Below are 19183 nucleotides of genomic sequence, written 5' to 3'. Positions count from 1 at the left end.
GCATTGGCATAAAGGGTAGCATCTTAGAGTTTTGTTGACTTTATTGAGGCTATGAGTGGATTTCCAATGGGAGGGATGGAAGAGGAGCTTTGTGGTCATGCAAGAGGCATAAAGCAGTGCAAATGGCAGTATTGCAGCTCCTGAATGCCCCTAGTAGTTCAGCACTTGGGGGACTTTTTAATTACTTAATGACTGAATGCTCCTCAGAAAGTCCCCTTTAATGCTATAATAAGCTAAGTGGTGAAGCAAATTGGAATATTTGGCAGATACAGCACTGAATCTCAGTTCTTTTTTCATATTGTACTCTCTGCCTGAGAATGGATGGTTAGAGACAGGTCGAAAGTCAGATGTGTTCTCTGCCTGGAGTCTTGTACCTGGGGAAAAGCTGGGCTATAGACTTTTTGAGGAACCTGGAAAATTCAACTCTGAAGATGATGCTTGGTACATATAGCTCATAACTGACTTTAACTTTTTTTTTTCTTTTTACTTTTTAATACTAGTTTACATGTTTACTGTTATTAGGAGCAATTTTTTTTTGGAGTTCCTGTGGCATTTCATTTTGTCTTTTTTTTTTTTTTTTTTTGAAGCAAAAGGCCCATGGGTCTAGACAGAGAATAAAGGACAGGAATAGAGACCTTGTTTTTCTCCAATGTCTGGATTCATTACAAGCAGAAAAGTAGAATGTTTGATTTTATGCAAATAAATATAATAAATCTTTATATTTTAAAAGATGAGTGTTTTTTCCATTTGACATAACCTATGTTATTGTACACACCTAGCCTGTTACTGCTGAGGCCAAACTCTCACAATCTGAGCAACCGTAACTGCTTTCCTAATTAGCAGACTCCTGAATAACAAAGCCAAAGATTTCAAGCATCCGCTGATCTCAACTAAAAAAAAAAATCTAATATTGGTATCGTAGTGCATGCTAACGTCGCACAGAATAAATCCCTTGAGTCAGCTTTAACTGATACATATAAGCTTATTTTGAAATGGTGTATTTTTTCTTTCATGGCAAGAGCACAATTATATTGGTATCTTCCTAATTCTGTTTCAGATGAGAAGAAGCAGATGGTTGCAAATGTTGAGAAACAGCTAGAAGAGGCAAGAGAACTGGTATGTCATGGCTTTTCATATGTTAACTGCCAATTCCTGGGCAAAATAATAGTATCATTAATGGTAACATTTAGCATACACAGTGCCCTAGAAATACTATGTTAATATTTTAGAATATGAAATACATGAGGTTAAAATATTTGATGTATTCCCCCTGGGTTAAGTAATTTAAGGTTTGTATTAGTACTGCAAACTCTTGCAGGCTGCTACAGGCTTTGAACTGTGGACTAGTTTTTTTGTTTTAGGATTTGCATTCAATATTTATGCACCTGGAGTGTTTTTTCTCATAGTATCCACTATGTATTTGATTTAATCTGTCTAATTGTCTTGTAGAGTAATAGATTGTTTTTTTTTCCATTGTTAACAAGTGAGTAAACTGAGCCATAAAGATATTTAGCCATTTGAGGTCAAGGGGGTGATGATAGTGTGGGATATTGATTTAAGAAGATGTATATATATTAACCAAGCATTAGTTAGTGGCCTGCGGTGACAGAAGAAAAGCAATATACATTAAGCATTTGAGGCTTTTTCTATTTTGTACCCATTACAAACTGTCACGTACTTAATCTGGAGTACAAAGTAAAGTTTTATAGATGTGGACTGACTGAGCAAGGGTGTTTAGTCACAGTAAAAATTGACTTTTTTCCACATAGCCAATAGTCCTGTATCTGAAGTTCCTTGTTTATTACACAGAAAGGAGTTTGATCTATATAATGTCAGAAATGTTATCTAAACGGTGGGACAGGGAAATTAAATTAGTGCTCCTAGTCTGGAAGCTTTTAAAATTTTTAAAACTGAGCAACTTGAATCAATGATTTGATTACTGACTAAACAATAATATTGACACTTTTTTTTTTTTTTTATAAAGTTTGTGGCATAGGAAGAAAAAGGCCTCTAGTGTGTTTGTGGACATACCCAGTGCTTTTGTTTTAAGAATTCAATTCAATTCAGTTTAGGCTTGTAGACAGAGCACTGGAGAGCAGAATCTCAGGATGACTCCACTGCAGGATGCCTCAGAGAGCTTGGCAAGGTGCCTAAGCTTTCTGACTCAGTATTCAGTGAGAAATATGATAACATTACTGTCCCACCTCTTGAGGATGTTCTGATGATACATTAAGGCTTTGAGGCACTTCCATTTTCAAATATATGGAGGAAAATAAAAATATAGAAAGGCTTTTTCTTCTCCTTTTTATGGCCACTTGACAATAAAAAAAAAAAGGTGGCAGTACAGGGAAATTGCAGCATGGGTGTTCTGATGAAGAATCATTCAGATTTGTTTTTTTGTTCTAAGTAAAATTGGAAGGAGCAGAAATTGAGTTAATGGCTCATTACTTCTCTTCTTATGTCAGAAAAAGATCATTTAATTTGTATTTATTATAAGATTAGAAAGTAAATCCTGCTTCAGCATTTTCATTCTAATGATGAACTTCATTTAATGTACTGACTTTTCTTCGTGCTTTTGTTTTAGATCTTGTTGCTAACACTACTAGACAGGCACTTAATGCAATTATTGGCTTTAAGCAATTACCTAACATGTTAATGATTGATGTCAAGGCTTGGCTTTAAAAATCAATTTGAACAAACCTACTAATAACAGAACTGATTAAAAGATCCCTTTTTAAACTAAGGGCTGCAGCAGAAAACCAAAACAAGCCTAATTCCTTGCCACTGATAGTTTTCAAGTATGGGCTGGCTTGCTTGAAGCATTGTTGCTGGGATTAGCTGATTTTGTTATTATTTCCTACTTGGTTAGGAAATAACTCTCTCATGTATTATAAATATTATCGTAGAAGTATTGACTATTGATATTTGCATTGGCTAGCCATTGCTTGTTTTAAAATACTGTTGTCTTTGGGTAAAATCACTAATCTAATTGAACTAATGTATGCAGAGCTGACACCAAAACCTTTTCAGACTTCCAGGTTGTCTTTTCAAGCCGTTAATGTTGAGTAAGAGATCTCTGGAGAGAAATCCTGTCGTTCTTGTATGCCATGCAGTAGTACCTGTGTGAGATTTTTTTGTTTTGTTTTGTTTTACGCTATGTTTTTAAGGAAGATGAATGTTGTGATAAGCTTAGAGAAATACTTTGAAGTATAAAACTTAGAATGTGCTACAAGAGCTGGAATTAACATTTTTAAGTGAAGTTCTGTTTTTAAGAAGAAAATCTGGCCATGGATTACCTGCCTTTATGTTTATGAAGGGCGCATCACAAAATTGTTGTAGCAATTTAAATTTAAAGTGTTGCAAATGCCTAGGGTTTTTCTTATTTAAGCACTTGTTTTTTTGTTTTGTTTTGTTTTTAATGTAGCTCTCTCTTAGCCCAAGGACTTTAGAATCTGCCTAAAATAGCGAAGCTCACATGTTTCGGAAAATGTTATCAGCTTTGCCCAAACATGTTTGAGACTGCCACTAGTTGGGCAGTTGGCTATCCCCTTTTTTTAATAGTTTTTCCACAGGTAAAAAACCAACATCTTTGTGGAGAGAGAACAAAACTTTGCTATCGTGGAGACCGGATGGGTTCTGATAGAAAAATGTTTTTGTCCTAGAGTAAATGCCATAATGGAGCGGCCTATTGTTCATGACAGCTTGAAGAGCAAGGATAGTGGGATACCTATGTAAGTCTTCATGCATTAATGAGACCGGATTAATGTCAACAAAAGAGAGGTTTTGGTTTGCATAGTATAGGGGATCATAGGATAATTCAAGTTGGAAGGGACCTCAGGAGGTCTCTAGTCCAACTTTCCGCTCAAAGAGTAGGAGTCACCTGTGAGGTCAGGCTGGGTGGCTCAGGGCTTTTTCCAGTCCTATTGGACTGGACCGCCTGTCCCATTGCTTAACTGCCCTCATCGTGAAAAAGTTTCTTCTTAGATTCACAGAGGATGCAATGTGGGTTTCTTCTGAAGGAATGTGGATCACAACTGAGTCTTTGTCAGCCAAACCAGGACATTGAGAATACTGATGACTAGTTACCAATATTCAGCGGTAGAATTTGAAAGACCTTGAAATATTATGTAAGACATCCTTAATCCTCCGGATGCAATGCAGTTGTAGTCCAGACCAATTTACATGTAGAAATGTTCCTGTGGGAGAGGGAGAATTATTTCGGAGTCTCAACGGACAACATCGGCACTACCTCACCCTGTTGTATACCTGTGGCTGCTCTGCTTTTGCTGTACTCAGTGCTGGGAGTGTATTGGGTGTTGTCAGGGGCAATTCTACTAGGTTAAACCCCTGAGGAGACTTAAGGATGGGGCCTAGTTTTTGAATCTGTGTGGGAGTTGCATGCCAACATGCTCAGCTTCATCATAGTGGCGACATGTTTGAATATAAGCAATAACAGAACTTTGGGCATTTAGATTTTCTGAAGAAGACTTCGGCTTCTGCAGATGTTTCAAGATTAAAGTGCCAGGGTTTTTCTAGCTCTTTGTAGAATCTAGCTGCATTCTTCTTCCTTGCGTATGAAAAAAATGCAATTTTATGACCAATAGTATGAGATCTGAAAGTGAAGATGCAGGAAGTGAGGTTGCAGTTAGGTTGACATCTGCCTGAACCACTCTTTTCTGTATAACATGGCATGGGAATTTATCCCAGGCATGGGATAAATTTTATTAAATTTTATTTATTTTTAGCCCAGGCACGAAACATACCTATTTAATCTCATGATGACAAAAAAGTGTTAAATTTTGTTCAGCCCGGACACGGGTTCTTCATCATTGCCTGTAATGTTTCTAAGTACATTATGAACACTTTCATTTGCCCGTACAGTCTCTGATACTGACCCTTTAGAGTGAAAATTCTGGATTTCATTGACTGTGATCTGATCCTTGCTATGAATTCTGTATTCGTATGGAAGATAATTTCATTTTTATATAATAGAAAAGAATTAGGACTTCATTACAATATTCTGACCTTGCACATATAATTCTGTATATGTAAGAGGAATATTTTCTATGTTTATGGAAACATTTGAGATCAAATATATTGAAATGAGGTAGATAAGAAATAAGCCATTAACTCCAGCTATCAGCTTCGTTTATGAAAGCTGCTTTGGAAAGTTAAGTCTGAGAAAAAAACCTGGGTAGAATTAGAATTAGTTTAGCATATTTCAGTTCATTACTGACTATTTAATTAAACTCTCCTTTGCAGTTAATGACATTAAATACCATCCTGTATATAATCAGAATAGATCAGACTGAATGACTTTTATTTCAGTATCTGGCGATTTCATTGATTGAATTCAGATGCTTTTCTTCTGGCATGAGGCTGAAATTTTAAAGTGTAAGCAAGTAATTGCCTAGTAATAAGCTGTAGCTGTCCTTTGTGAAGACCTGTAACTGGTGGTTTGGGACCCTAATTGAAAGGTATTTCTGTTCCTTTTAAAGTAAAGTCAGATTTTAAAATGCAGATAAGGGCTTCTTCTGCTGTGCAAAACAGGATCCCTAAACGAACAGCGCTCTCTTCAGGAGGCTCCATGACCTAGTGGGCAGGTAGCAGGCAGATTCGCCCTGGCTTTTAACTCCTCCTGATTTTCTGCGACTCTTTGCTATGTTTGTGAGTTTAAGGCATCTTAGCGTCTGCGTGGCAAAAATAAATAGAAGGCGTTAAAGATATATTCTGTCTCTGAAGTTTTACGTATATAACTGTACACCAGTTTTTCAACAGTCTTTTTATTACAGCCCTATAATTCTTTTATTTAGTATGCCTGAATATAGATTTGGAGTACAGATTTAGGCAACCAGTTCAGAAAGTGCTGGTTACTTAATTCTACTGAATAAGTATTTTTCAGTAGAACAAGAATTATTTTATTATACATTGAGGCTGGTGATATATGCAATATTTGCTGTGTGATATCTTTCTATATAAATCTATATAGATGCATTATATATATATATAATATATAAAAATCTATATAGATACACGTTAAAAAAATATATGTGTGTATCTTTTTCACCTAGAGGTTTCCAAAAGCACCCACCTAGAAGGAGGTGGGCTGTCTCCTCAATTATGCTAATTTGCAGAAAGTTATTTAACTTCAGTTTCTCTGGCTTCTTGTAAAAAAAAAAAAAAAAAAAAAATTATTCATCAGTGTTTGAAATTGAAATTCAGAAAAGTTTGTCCAGAATCATTCATTCTGAATCATTCATATTATTGTGTCATTTGTATATTTGATAGGATATCAACTATATATATATATATACACACACACCCTGATACATTTTATTTGATAACCTTTGATAACATTTCTACACAACAGGTTAAACAACAGTGTTCTTGATAAACAAAGACTATTTGTTGGTATTTGCGAACAACTTACGTAAATTGATCTTTACCTTAATTATCATTTTGACATATGTGTATCTTCCTTATTTTTACTTGCTAGCTTGAGCAGATGGAGCTTGAAGTCCGAGAGATCCCACCTCAAAGCCGGGGAATGTATAGCAGTCGTATGAGAAGCTACAAGCAAGAAATGGGAAAACTTGAAGCTGATTTTGTGAGTTTTTAACTTATCACATAAAGATGGCATCCATGAGAATTTTTTTATTCCATTTTTTATGCAGTTATTCAAGCAGTTGCGAGGATATTTTTGACTAGTGTGAGCGTGTTCTTCTCTATGTGCCTTGCTGCGTTTACGGACAGATGAAAACTTAATTGGGTAATTTCCTTTTGTAGCAGAGTCTCATTAATGCTGAGGTTGATAACCTTCAGTCCCTTTGCCTTGGATCTGAATTGTTTCTTGCCATCAGATGTTGTGTTTATGCCTACTGCTTACTTCTAATCTACCCTACTTCTAAAGAAGTAACTAGTAGATCAGAATTAATACTTTCTGTATAATATAAGTATACCCTGAGCACCGAATAGCAGTCCATTTAAGATAGCTTGTAGTAATACAGGCAGTAACATGAAAAGCAGTACAATCTCCAGTCCATGGAATTTTTGAATGCAGTTTATCTTATGTGCACTTCATTTCTTAGTCTCTGTGATTGCTTTTCCATTACACTTGGATTCTTCTTGGCTTTTGTACAAATTGGTTATATATGCTACATTTTTCAAGTAATAGATGCAAATCAGCGATGGCCTCTTGTCTAGGGGCTTCTGCTACAACTATCAGTCCTTCTTTTGTGACTAGGATTTGCGGTGAATACGTTTACATGGAAACAAAACTGTTTTCTCTGAAATCATGAAAAGGTTCAAAGGGATTGCAAAGTGTAGGAAAATGCAACATTAATTGGCAGCAGCTCAGTTCTGTCAGGGTGGGGAGAAAGAAAGACCTGTTGGCAGCGTTTGCTATTCACTAGGGAGCTGTGAATTGCCTCCCATTGCTGGCAGCAGTTTCTTCCTTCGGGGGAGGGGAGTGGATGTTTATACCTGCAGCCAAGAAATCCAGCTGACTGTCACTCTGTGCTTCTGCCAAGTTGAAGAGTTGCACAAAAATGTATTAGCTGAAAGGTGGTTGCACTTTTGTAAAGTTTGAGGAATGTTAGAGTAAAAAGACTTAAATCATGAATTTGAGAGAGTCTTGTGTGTTTCACATGTAGGAAATGTGCATGGCCCTGTTGGATAAACAGCGGCTTCCAAGAGAGTGCAGTTTCTAGACCAGAAGCAAATGCTGTTTACCTCTCAGATGTGGGAGAATTCCCTGTAAACATATTTATTGCTGGCCTTAGTTTTTTATGCATCCAGAAGAGGGGAATTTGCACTTCCATATTCACAGGCAGTATGGAATGGGAGAATTCAGGATTGGACACACTTTTTATGGAAGAGAAGAAATGAGCATGGAAGAAATGTCTAAGCATCAGGAATTATGTGACCGAAAGAACATAAGTTTGTGCTTGGAGTGAGAGAGCAAAAACAATGTGGGAGAGAGGAAGAAACAGATCATAGTAGTGAAAAAAGAACTCCAAAGCCCAAGCATGGCATTCAGCAAAAGATCAAGAAAAGAAAGTGGAGTGAATGATGGAGCAAAGTACTGAAAAAAAAACAACAGCTATGCTTGGAAAAGTTTCAATTCTCCAGAAAATACCGTGTTGTTATAACTAAATTCCCTCTCTAATTCCAGTTTCTAGGTGCTAACTTTTTTCTAAGTTTGTATGTGTGGGCTTGAGAACCTTTTTGGCTTACTTTCCAGCTGAACAGCAGCTTACTGGAAACTTTATATAGCAAAATGATTCAGTTGCAAGTTCAAAGAAGGAAGAGGAGGAGAGGAAGAAGGAAAAGAAATGTTATTTTGACTCCATAAGCTGCTCTGGCAGCAGAGCCACTGCAGGTAGGAAGTTGAAAATGTTTACCAAATGGAAACGCTGTTAAGTGTCTGAATATTGTCCTAAATGAGTTGTGACTTGTTTGATTGTAAGCAAAGCATATAGAATTTATTTAAGAGCTTTAGCAGACCTTTAGAAAAAGCAGATCTAAGTACTTTTAAGACAAATTCACTTTTACAGGTGAAGGGAAATTTTTAACTGAGAGTGATACTGGCAGTTTCAGGTCAGGATCAGCTTACAGGTTTGCTTCTCAAAGTTCTCAGCTCTCCTCCAAACTGCTTGCTGATGGGAGCTTGCAAAGTTGCATGCCGATCTTTATAAATGGAATTGGAAACTCAGCGGGACTCCATTGTATTTGGTTTGGCTCTTCTTCCTATGTAAAGCAACATCTGCTCTGAGGAGAGGGTAATTCTCAATCAGCTTGAAGTGTCTTTCATTTTAAAGGGACAATCTATGTCAAACAAATTGCAAAAATTACATGGATCAGCATATAGCATGCCTGCATTTTTTTTTTTTTTTAAACAAGTCATATATTTCAAGCTTGAAGTGAATGCAGTAACTGGGACTGGTAGTTTTCTTTTACATTCATCACAATGAGCATAAGTTTGTTCTTGTGGGGTCCTCACAGAATCTTGAAAATTTACCCTCACCCAAGCAGTTATGGGAGACAATGGTACAGCAATACATTAGTCAGAAGAAGGAAATATGAGGTGTGTCTTTATTTGAAAGATGGATGACATTAAGGTTTAAGTTATGACATGGAATATCATGGTGAGTTTATTTGATTTCGGGTAGTATGTATAAAAATGACAGAACACTGGACTATGATATTATTTGCTACATACTATGGCTTTCGGGCATCTTAACGTGCAATGTTCCTTCTACGTATTTTACTATACCAGAAGTATATTCTGAAAAATAAGTATTTGAGCCTAGTTGAGCTGTGCTTTGAAAAATTACTCCAAAAATGGCTTATACTTCTGTAATTAACTTTCTAATCAAATAGGAACAAGTTGCAAACAGATTTTTTTTCCCTTTCATTGCCTAGTCTTGTTATGTTCAGTCCTGCACACAATTTTTTATCAGTACTCTGCAGTCCACAGAGGTATGTCTGGAGGCAATGCCATCTATGCCACCATATTGCATAGAGGTAGTTGGTAACCCAGTAATTACACTAAATGGTACTTGAGGAGAAAAAGCCACCTTGTTTCTTCCTGGCCCTCTCTCTAAGCTACTGCTTTCTTCATTCCCACTAGCCAAGTTTTGTTATTAAAAAACTCAAATATCATAGTGCTGTGAATGTCTAGAATGAAAACAAAAAGTATTAAACCTCAGCTTAAGCCAGAAGTTAAGCCATGGTTCCTGATCCTTGCACTTATGTTATGCAGTGCAGTAGCTGGGAAGAGCACGTTCATTTAGTGAGCAATTCGTCTGATTTGTGAAGTAAATGGAGGAATGACTGTGCCAGGTCAGACCAAGGAGCTATATGTCCCAATCCCAAAAGCAGTTGTCTGGGAAGAAGTATTAGAATAGAGCAAGCATGAAATGATACTTTGCAAAATAATCCATATCGAAAGACTGAGTTTCAGAATTGTTTACAATGTATCATTGTAAATGTAACATTGTAAATGTACATGTACAATGTATCATTGACATACAACTTTGTGTATCAAAATAGAATAAAACTATTGAAGGTTATATTGTCTTTTTTTGACTGACAGAGGTAAATCTTAGTTTTGTTACCTCTTTTTCTACTAATATATATGTCCCACGTTTTTAGGGTGGTGTTTCATTCTTCTTACATCCTGAAAGCTGTAGTCCTAGACCTTTGGTGGGTACAAGGCTTGTACGTGACTCCAGCTTGCAGAGCCTGTGTAATGGCTCTATCTTGTGGCCCGAAGTGGAGTTGCAGAGACCATGTACTCCTGCTTTCTGGGTTGAGTCAGTTCCTGGGGCCACCTGCTAACATGTTCCTGAAATTGAAACCAGACTTCTTAGGAGAATTTTTTCTTCTGCACCTATTCATGCATCATTCTGTGGTTTAAATCTGAAATATGTTTTTCTCAGCTGTGTGACTGACTTTGGAGTAAGCTATGAATACAAAAAATATGTGTATTTTCTTGTAATCTTTTACATAAATAGACTACCTAGGATTTTTTTTTTCCTTTCTCTCTAAATAAAGCTTTTTTGGCATTCACCCCAAGATTTTCACATACTGGCTTATCAGATCGTCATGAATAAAGGCAGCCACTGTCCTGAAAAGCTTGCAACTGAAATACGAGGTATCAGATGCATTCAAATAGATGGAGAAATACAAAAATCCACTTAGCCCATATTACTCAGTAATATTCATATTACAAAAAGGAATGCTACAAAATCAGTACTGGAAGTGGCGTGAGTATATTCAACAAGAGATATAGCCATCGTAAAAAAAAAAAAAAGGAGAAGGCCTAAAAGCTGTTCCTGTTCTGTCAGGGTAGCACAAAGGTAAATTTTACAGGTAGGTTTTGTTAGTTTCTATTCTTTTCAGAGGCTAAACAGAGCACACCTTTTCTGAGGCTAAACAGAGCATGCCCTTTGTCTTCATTCTGGAGGTTAATTCAAATATTCTCTCTGCTATAAAAAACCAACATGTACCCATATAAACAAATTCATTTTCTACCAGGAGCATACTTGCCCTTGTGTATACGTACTATGTGATGCTGACTGTATGTGATGAAAGTAAAGCAAACTAATTTCTTTTTAGAAGGTTGCTTGTGCTTGCAGATGTGGTGTGTGTGGTTTTTGTCTGACTTTCATTATTCCTATTACTTATTGTTTAATATTGCATAATTAATTCCTCTCCTCGATTCTTCTTATTTCACGTGTTGTGTATTTCTGCTGAAATGTTAGATATAAATTTAAATCAATTGAAGAAACAGTATTCATTCCTTTTAAAGACTCAGAATTGGTACTGATTTTGGTTATTCTAACTTTGAGGAATCAACTTAAAAGCGAGAAAAGATGGGGAGAAGCCACCATTGTCTAGACAAATAAATGGTACAAATTGGTCTGAATTTAAACATTTTTGGCATTCTAGCAGTAGTTCCAGTCAACAGCTAAGATACATTTTCACATTTCATAGATCCTACAGGTTTCCTGTTTAAGATAATTGTTAAAATGGCAAACAGTGATCAATTTTTAAAAATGTTTAAGGAGGTCATCAGTGGAATTTCATTTGCTAAGGTTAGCTCTATTGTGTGACTCTGAGGTACCACCTGAGTCCAGAAGCTAACCTGAAGAATAGATGTAATTGTGCCAGGCATTCTGGCTGCTTCTCGCAAATACTGCTGCCCTTATGTCTACATCAGTCGCGTACCTAACAAATATTCATAGTGCTACAAGTGTAATGAAAGACATTCATCAGATGACAAATAAGTGGTAGATATATCTATGGCTCATAGTCTTCCTTAGCTTTTCAGATTGAGCTAAAAGTTTAGACATTGGACTGTTGCTGCTGTATTATTTCCACTTGTAAAGTAAAGCATTGTGTCTTTATAGTTACAAATTTGTAAACTGCATGTGGGACAGGTGTATGTAGTTTCATAGTGGCATCCAAAAGACATTATTAAAAAGAAGCAACCCACCATGAGTAGATGTTGTGCACATGCACACACCCCACACAAGCAGTCATGCCTGTAGTAAAAACCTGATCTTGCTGACAGAATTGAAATTTTTGGAATCAGTTTTAATTTCTCCATGTGAGCAGTGTAGTTCTTCTAAATGGAGGCTTTGGAGAATTTATTTTAATACACATAAGATTAAGCTGATAAGTTTCAGAAGAAAGAATTTGAAATATCTGACTGTGCATTTTGTCAATCTAACTTTGAGAAAACATTTTGTAGACCAAAGTTGACCAGAGGTTAGTTTTTCTAATATAAACAGACTGCAATGGCTTGTTTCGTCTCACATGTTTTCAGTCGCAGTTGATTATGCCTTCTTCTCCGACCAGAAAAGAAATTTTGTTCTTTGTCTAAGTCGTACCTTCTTTCTTGCCTTCTTACTGGCCAAACCAGTCATGCTATTCTTTTTTTTTTTTTTTTTTTTTTTTTTTTAACTTCATGGCCACCTTACATCTGTGTATCATCTGTGTGTTTGCACATGCAAAATGGGGTATTTTCTTCATGTTTTTTGAATACTAAAGAGTGATGTCTGTTGAAGGACTAGAGCACTGCTCATTCACTGTTAGCTTCCTTTAAAAATGCAGATTTTATAGAAACTGTGTTGCCACTTGAAGCCAGAAATTGCAGTTGTAATATATAAGAATATACCCTCCTTTCTGAATAGTGCAATAATTTTATGAATTTTCTTTTTCTATATTCCCAGTCCCTTCAAAGTACTCCTCTATACAGAATAGCCCTAGTGAATCAGATTGAAGGAGCAGCTTGCATAGTGTTCTGACAGTAGCCACTAGTACATGCTTTAAAAAAAAAAAAAAGAAAAAAAGAAAAAAAAAGCCAGTCTAGATATCAAGGCAAACTATCCAGTCACCAGTTTAGGATTTTCTTGAGCTAGAGAGTTGTATCTGGAGCATCATTCTTCATAGCCTTAATCTTCTCTTTCACAAATTTGTCCAGTCAGTATTTAGCCTGATTAATACTTAAGATATGTCAACATACTGGGGGACAATGAGATCCTCATCTTAACTATGTACTATGTGTATGATCAGTTTTAAGCCTGTTGTAGATAGTTTTGCTGGGTTTCTCTTTTGGCAATAGTAAAATAATAATAATAATAATCTCTCTACATATTTTACTCATGCAATTAACAATTGTATAGGCCTTTCTTAGCTTGCAGTGGTAAACCCTACCCTAGAATGAAGGACCTAGTCTGACTTCTCATAAGGAAGGCGGTTCATGCTTTTGAACATAATTTTTGCCCTTTGCTGTGTCCTTTTTGCATATGCAGTAGCTTTCCTGAGATTGGTAATCTACACTGTGTTCAAACTGCTCTGCAGTGGCTCCTTTTTTTTCCTCTCTTCCTTTTCTAGTAAGTGCTCCTGTGATATTTGCCTACTTGGCTGCTGCTGAGCATTAGGCTAACTTCTTTTCTGTAGAGGAAAATTCCACATTGTCTTCAGTTTGTTTCTACTTGTGTCCACGCCTTGGTGGTTTTGTGGTAGAAGGTGGAGGCATTATTTGACACTTTGCAGTTAGGTTATTTTTAATTTCTCAATTTCTAAATGGGAAAAAGGTGATGCAAGAAAGAATACATATATATATATTTTTGGTGACATTCAATGCCTAAACAGTGGGTGTTTTTTTTGTTTTTTGTTTTTAATGGAAGATTAGAGATAGTATAACTTACATCCTCTCTAGAAAACTTGGCCTTATTTCTGTTCATCTTAAGAAAACTTGTATAATTTTGTGTACGAGTATGGTGAGGGAAGGAACTTTGTTCCACCATAACATTTACTAGTTGTGACATGCTTTTCCTTAGAGGAAAGCATGAAAGATGAGAGTTAACATGCTTAATTTATAATTAACCTAAGGGGTTATGATCATCTTAATTGAGATTCCTTCGAGGCTAGATCAGTGAAGCACATCTTATTTCTTGGTTTGGTAATTCTATAGCAATTGTTTACAAAGAATCTTTCCATGTTTGACCAGTAGGATGCATCTCAGAGTGTGATTTGTGAAGAGATGATATGCTGGGCAATGGCAACCAAGCAGAAAATCCTAATTGTAGGTAAATTGAATTCCTTAACCGGATTTTTCTCTCAGCTGGCTTTGACGAAGCTAAAAAGAGGTCTATGGCAGAAATCCTTCTGTAAAATATCATTTGGGACATGTCAGAGGAATTCTTCATAGTTTGGACTCTGGTATAGGAATGCTAATTTTTTTACTAGTTAGCTTGCTCTCACTCAGCATTTAGAGATGTCTGAATGCCAGCCTTCATCAGACTTTCCCAGGGGTAGAGTACTCTATCATTTCTCTATATACATAATTTGTTCTTATGTATAAACTTTCACTTCTCAAAATCGAATTAAATCTATTTTCTGGTCTTCCTTGTCACTGTCAGAAGAAGCAATGTCCACTCAAAAGTACTTGGAGGCAGCCAGCAGCTGAGGTAACTTCATGCACAGAAGGTGAATTCTGTGGGTTGCGGGGCGAGCTGGAAAGGAAAGCTTTAATGTTTCCTTCTTTCTCAGTGATTTCTTATTTTAGTCAAATGATACTCCTTTACCCGTCGTGCAAAAAGAAGCAAGCTGTCATTGTCCTGCTTTTGATAGCAGCAGTAATAACGGTTCTGCAATTGGAACTGAGCTGTCAATTGTGATGAGGAAGAAAGCAGCCCAGAGTATATCTCACTCTCCTTTCATTGCATGGGCTCACCTGCACTCATAGGAGTAGAAGTTTGATTTGGTTTCTAGCATGAGTTAGAAACGGAGATTTCAAAAACAGAAGCAGACAAGCTGAGCAAAAACCCCGTCGTTTTTACATGCTTGCTTTTCAGATTAGAACCACGCTCAAGTTCCTTAACGTGGTATTTCTCCCTTTTTCCAGCTAGAGCGAGGCTAATTCGTGTTTGACTGCAAAATGGGGAAAGACATGTGCTACTGATAAGGCAAAAGATAGGGAGAAGATAACGTTTTGACACTGGGAGGATTAATTATAGACCTTTTCAGATGGCGTGGTTTGTTTGTTCGGGTACTGACACTAGATGGCACTGTTTGTTTGCAAAGCAGGGGTTGTGTGCTGTGGGGTTTTTATTTTATTTTATTTTTTTTGCTTCTCCCTGTTTTTTTTGTGTTTTTTTTTTTTTTTTTTTTTGCTTTGGTAGTAACTGAAATTACTGTTTCATGAATAAAATATTTCTGGTGGGATTTGCATTTCTATATTGGCTGAAGATACTGTGTTGAATGTTTTATTAACCAGCCCAGTGCAACTGTCAGCCTATTAAAGAGATCCAATGGACCCTGTTTAGCTAAATAAACTAAATAAATCCAATTCGTCAAATTGTGTTCCTGGCTGTTTATTTTCCATTCTTTTGATGTACAGTTTATTTTAAGTTAAAGCCACATAGTTTTAAAAATTAATGGGAAAATAGGATTTAGTGTTTGAAACATGAGGAGACTAATTGCCACGGCCAAAAATAGCTTTCTTTTATGGTGTAGTTGCAGTCTGGCAAATGGTGAACATTTTATTAGTGACTGATTAACTGTCCCATGTCAAAAATTAGTTTGGTAAACAAGTGGTTAATGGCTTTTTTTGGCCTGCTTGCTGAGTTCTGTTACTTTCATGAAATTAAGCTTGAAATATGAGCATTGCTGTTAAAAATATCTATTTCTACCCAACTTGGAGTGGTTGTGCTTCATCCTGATTTTTTCTTAATCAGGATTTAAGGATGTTGTTTATACGATATTATATATTAAACGCTTGTTGCAATTCCTGTTGCATCATAGGTAAATATTACAGCATAAAAAATCTCTTTGATTATTTTGTGTGTCTGGTCATCAAGCAGCTGTCAAACATTAAAAATATACATGTTTGTTATGTTCTGCTAGTACAAGTAATATTTCAGTTTCCTTGTTTGCTGAACACCTTTTCTATGGATTAGTAGGAGATGGACTGTAAATTTATGTTAATGTTATTAGCATAGTAAAAATTCTTGTCGGTGCAATTGTATTCTAGATTTGTTAATATGAGAAATGATGAAACAGTGATAAGTATTTTCTTTCTTTAATTCTGTTGAATTACAGAGAGCTGCTTTAGTGATGTTGTGTATTAACTTTTGTGTGTTTTCCAAAAAACTGAACTTGCAGAGTACCGCGTTGTGTGTAGGTTTATTTGGCTAATCCAGGGTTTCCAAGAACAGAATGCGAAGTTGAATGCAGCAGAAACAGTTAATTTCAAATAAATTGCTTTTTTTTTTTGGCTTTTCTCTTAAAAAGTCTGCTATAATGGATTAAAAAGCCTTTGTGAAGAACTAACATGTAAGTACAAGCTTCATAGCGTTGGGGATTGTTAAGGCAAATCATAGAATCAGTTCATCTTTTTCTTACAACTTACGATTGAATTTTTACCCGAACTGTAAAATTTGCTTCTACACCCAGCCCCAAACTCTGATCCTAGAACAAAGTATATGTTTATGGAGATGCCTTCAGTGTTGAATAGAGTGCTGTTTCCTTAGGTAGGCAGACTTTCATTTGTCCTGAAAAACGTTAAACTTTAAATAGTTACATTTTAATATTTACAAGTTGTAAATACTTAAAAATGCTATTTAATTGCTAAAACACAAAAAGTTGGGTTGTTTTCTCCTTGATAACACCTTCACATCTTGTGCTGCACAATGGTTGTTTTTAACACGCCAGTGTTAAAAACAGAAGGAACCTTATGCTGCTTTAAAACTGGCTAGCCCAGGTAAGTGAAGGTGGGCTTTTATAAAAGTGGAGGTGTTGTCTTGTATCTGGCCTAAGGCTTGATGAAGAAAGAATGGAAAGCACAAAATGCAGATGAACGCATGTTATTTTTTTTTTGTCCTCTTCTAATACTCTTTGCTGTATGAAGCGTATGGCAAAAGTGTCAAAATCTATGTTCTTTTGGTTGGTAACTGTTTATTTGTATTCTGCAATCATTTAGTAGTCAGTCCCAAGCACAGCCCATTTCCCTTTACAAGCTGCTATTCAAACCACAACAAAAATTAATCTTTGGCTACGAAATCTATTTAAGCTTGTTCTTCATACATAGTTGGAAAAGAAATGCCTGCAAAGGCTAGTCAAGAGTCTTTAAGTTCTACGTTTGATAATTTAATGCTTGTATACATTTATAACAAGTGGATCAAATAAAGCACCTCTCTTACTTCTCATCCTATTTTTATAAACTGTTCTTAGGGTGACAGTTCTGGGAGAATAAGCCTATTCCAGTATTTAATAATCATTAAAGAGGTTTCACTCCTTAAAGAGGTTTCACTCCTAAAAGAGGTGATCAATACAAAGAAAATTAGAGTAGAAATATAAAGAGAAAATATTAAACAGGAATATAGCAGGTGGCTCCTGGGATCAGTAATAGATTATAGTCCTTTTCCCTCCTATAGTAACGGTTAAAACCCAGTAGAAAAGGTGCTGAAAAAAACTTTTTGCCAACTGAATATTTGGTGCCTAGTGTGGAAGAAAAAGAAATAGGTGGTGTAGAGGCTCTGCTTGTTTCCCATTGAGTGGTATTTGCTTTCACTTTCTGAATCTCCACAATTTTCTAATATGTCCTTGTTTTTTTTTCAGAGAAGTTAAGTCTAGAATGAATAAGGGTAGTGTTTGCCAACTTACCCTCCTGGTCAATGTGGAAACACATTAGCTAGACTTTTGGAAAAGACTGAACTGCAATTTCTGACTTTATACCTGTTCACTAGGGACTCAAATGCGGAGTCTGGCAAGTCAAAGGAAAGACTCTTATTGTGTTTAGTGGACCTTGGATTGGACCTTAGATGGAAAATGCCCCTGTATTATAAACATAGCACCTTCTTTCCCACTAATTCATGAGTAGAAGGCTTTGAGCCATTATTAAATCAAAGTGTGACCTCTTCTAGGGCATGTCACCAACCAAGAAGAAAATGGTATTTAATATTTGATTTCAGAGGAAAATAATGGCGTTAATATCACACTGAAGTCTCTTTTTTTGAAATTTGAAAAGTGACTTATTTAATCCATGACAGTGGCTGTTTTTTGGGGACATACGAGTGCAACTGCTGCTTTGGCGCAGGGATCCTCTTTAATTCTGTGTTTTGCATAGTACCTAGCACGAAAGGGTTTCTCATCCATGAGTACAGCTCTTTGGTACTATGAAAATGAACATTAAATAAATAGAACTGTGTGAAGAACTGAGTTGATTTATTGATGCATTTCTTGTGATTATATTTTTTTTTTGTTTAGGAATTATAGGCGACTTTATTATTGATGTTCTACTAGCAGCTATCTTTTAAACTGCAGGTTTTCATTATTTATAATTTCTAGCATCCTTAAAAAAAGGCTGAGAACTATATAGCTAGGATTAATGTGGTTTGGAGTAAAAACTAGTTATGGCAAGAAGGGGGTCTTTACTATAGCATAAAAATAGTTCATTTAAACAGAAAAAACTTGATTCATAATGACTGTGGTTTCTGTATTGTTTTGTAGTACAGTATTAATAATGCCTGTAAGTGACCATGTGATTTCCCTCTGCTTTCTGCCCAGTCTTCAGGATAAATTAAACTCTCTGTGGTCCAGTTGTATGAGCTTCCCACAAAGTCAGTTCAACCAACAAAATCAAGATAAAAAAAATTAGAAAAAGGTCAGGATTAAGTTAGGGTTACTAACCTGAGTCGCTTTCCTTGCCTTTATAAGTCCTCAGTGCTCCTTTTGTCTTTTCCTTATCTTCTGTCACACTGTCCTCCTGTTAGATCTTTATTTCAGTTGAAGACAAGTGAGCATCTTTCTTTCTGCCAGTATGTGGAGTCAATTTCAAATGTGTTATTAAGGTCTCCTTTTTCCGTTTGCATGCTACGTGTGCTGCCTTTAGCAATGCAGATAGGTAGCACTTCTGCCTTGTAGAAATGCTGGTTTAAAATGCATGAATTTTAGAGGGAACAGAAGGAAAATTTGCTCCTTTTCCTCCCCAATTTCACTTCTTTTCACTTCACTTCTTTTTCTGCTTCTTTTTTCTGGGACAAACTTTAAGAATTTACTTTTTATTTCTGGCTAAAAAGTACTCTGTTAAGGACACCTGTTGAGTTATCTTCTATTGTAATCTAGCACCAGCTTGCAAACCATTTGTACGTTAAAAGAAAATATCTTA

General features: G+C 36.1%; 1 protein-coding gene across 6 annotated transcripts in view; it reads left to right on the top strand.

Moving 5' to 3' along the window:
* The window catches only part of VTI1A (vesicle transport through interaction with t-SNAREs 1A), a 286215-nt gene that overhangs the window by 7667 nt on the left and 259365 nt on the right, over positions 1-19183 (top strand). For all 6 annotated transcript variants that reach the window (XM_068949618.1, XM_068949623.1, XM_068949619.1 and 3 more), the window contains exons 2-3: positions 1058-1116; positions 6497-6607. In XM_068949618.1, coding sequence (XP_068805719.1) covers positions 1058-1116; positions 6497-6607 — 170 coding nt within the window. The remainder of the gene's footprint in view (positions 1-1057; positions 1117-6496; positions 6608-19183) is intronic.

This window comes from Struthio camelus, chromosome 7 (assembly GCF_040807025.1).
Source record: "Struthio camelus isolate bStrCam1 chromosome 7, bStrCam1.hap1, whole genome shotgun sequence".
In the NCBI taxonomy this organism is placed as follows: Eukaryota; Metazoa; Chordata; class Aves; order Struthioniformes; family Struthionidae; genus Struthio; species Struthio camelus.
This window is presented reverse-complemented; position numbering and strand designations above follow the sequence as displayed.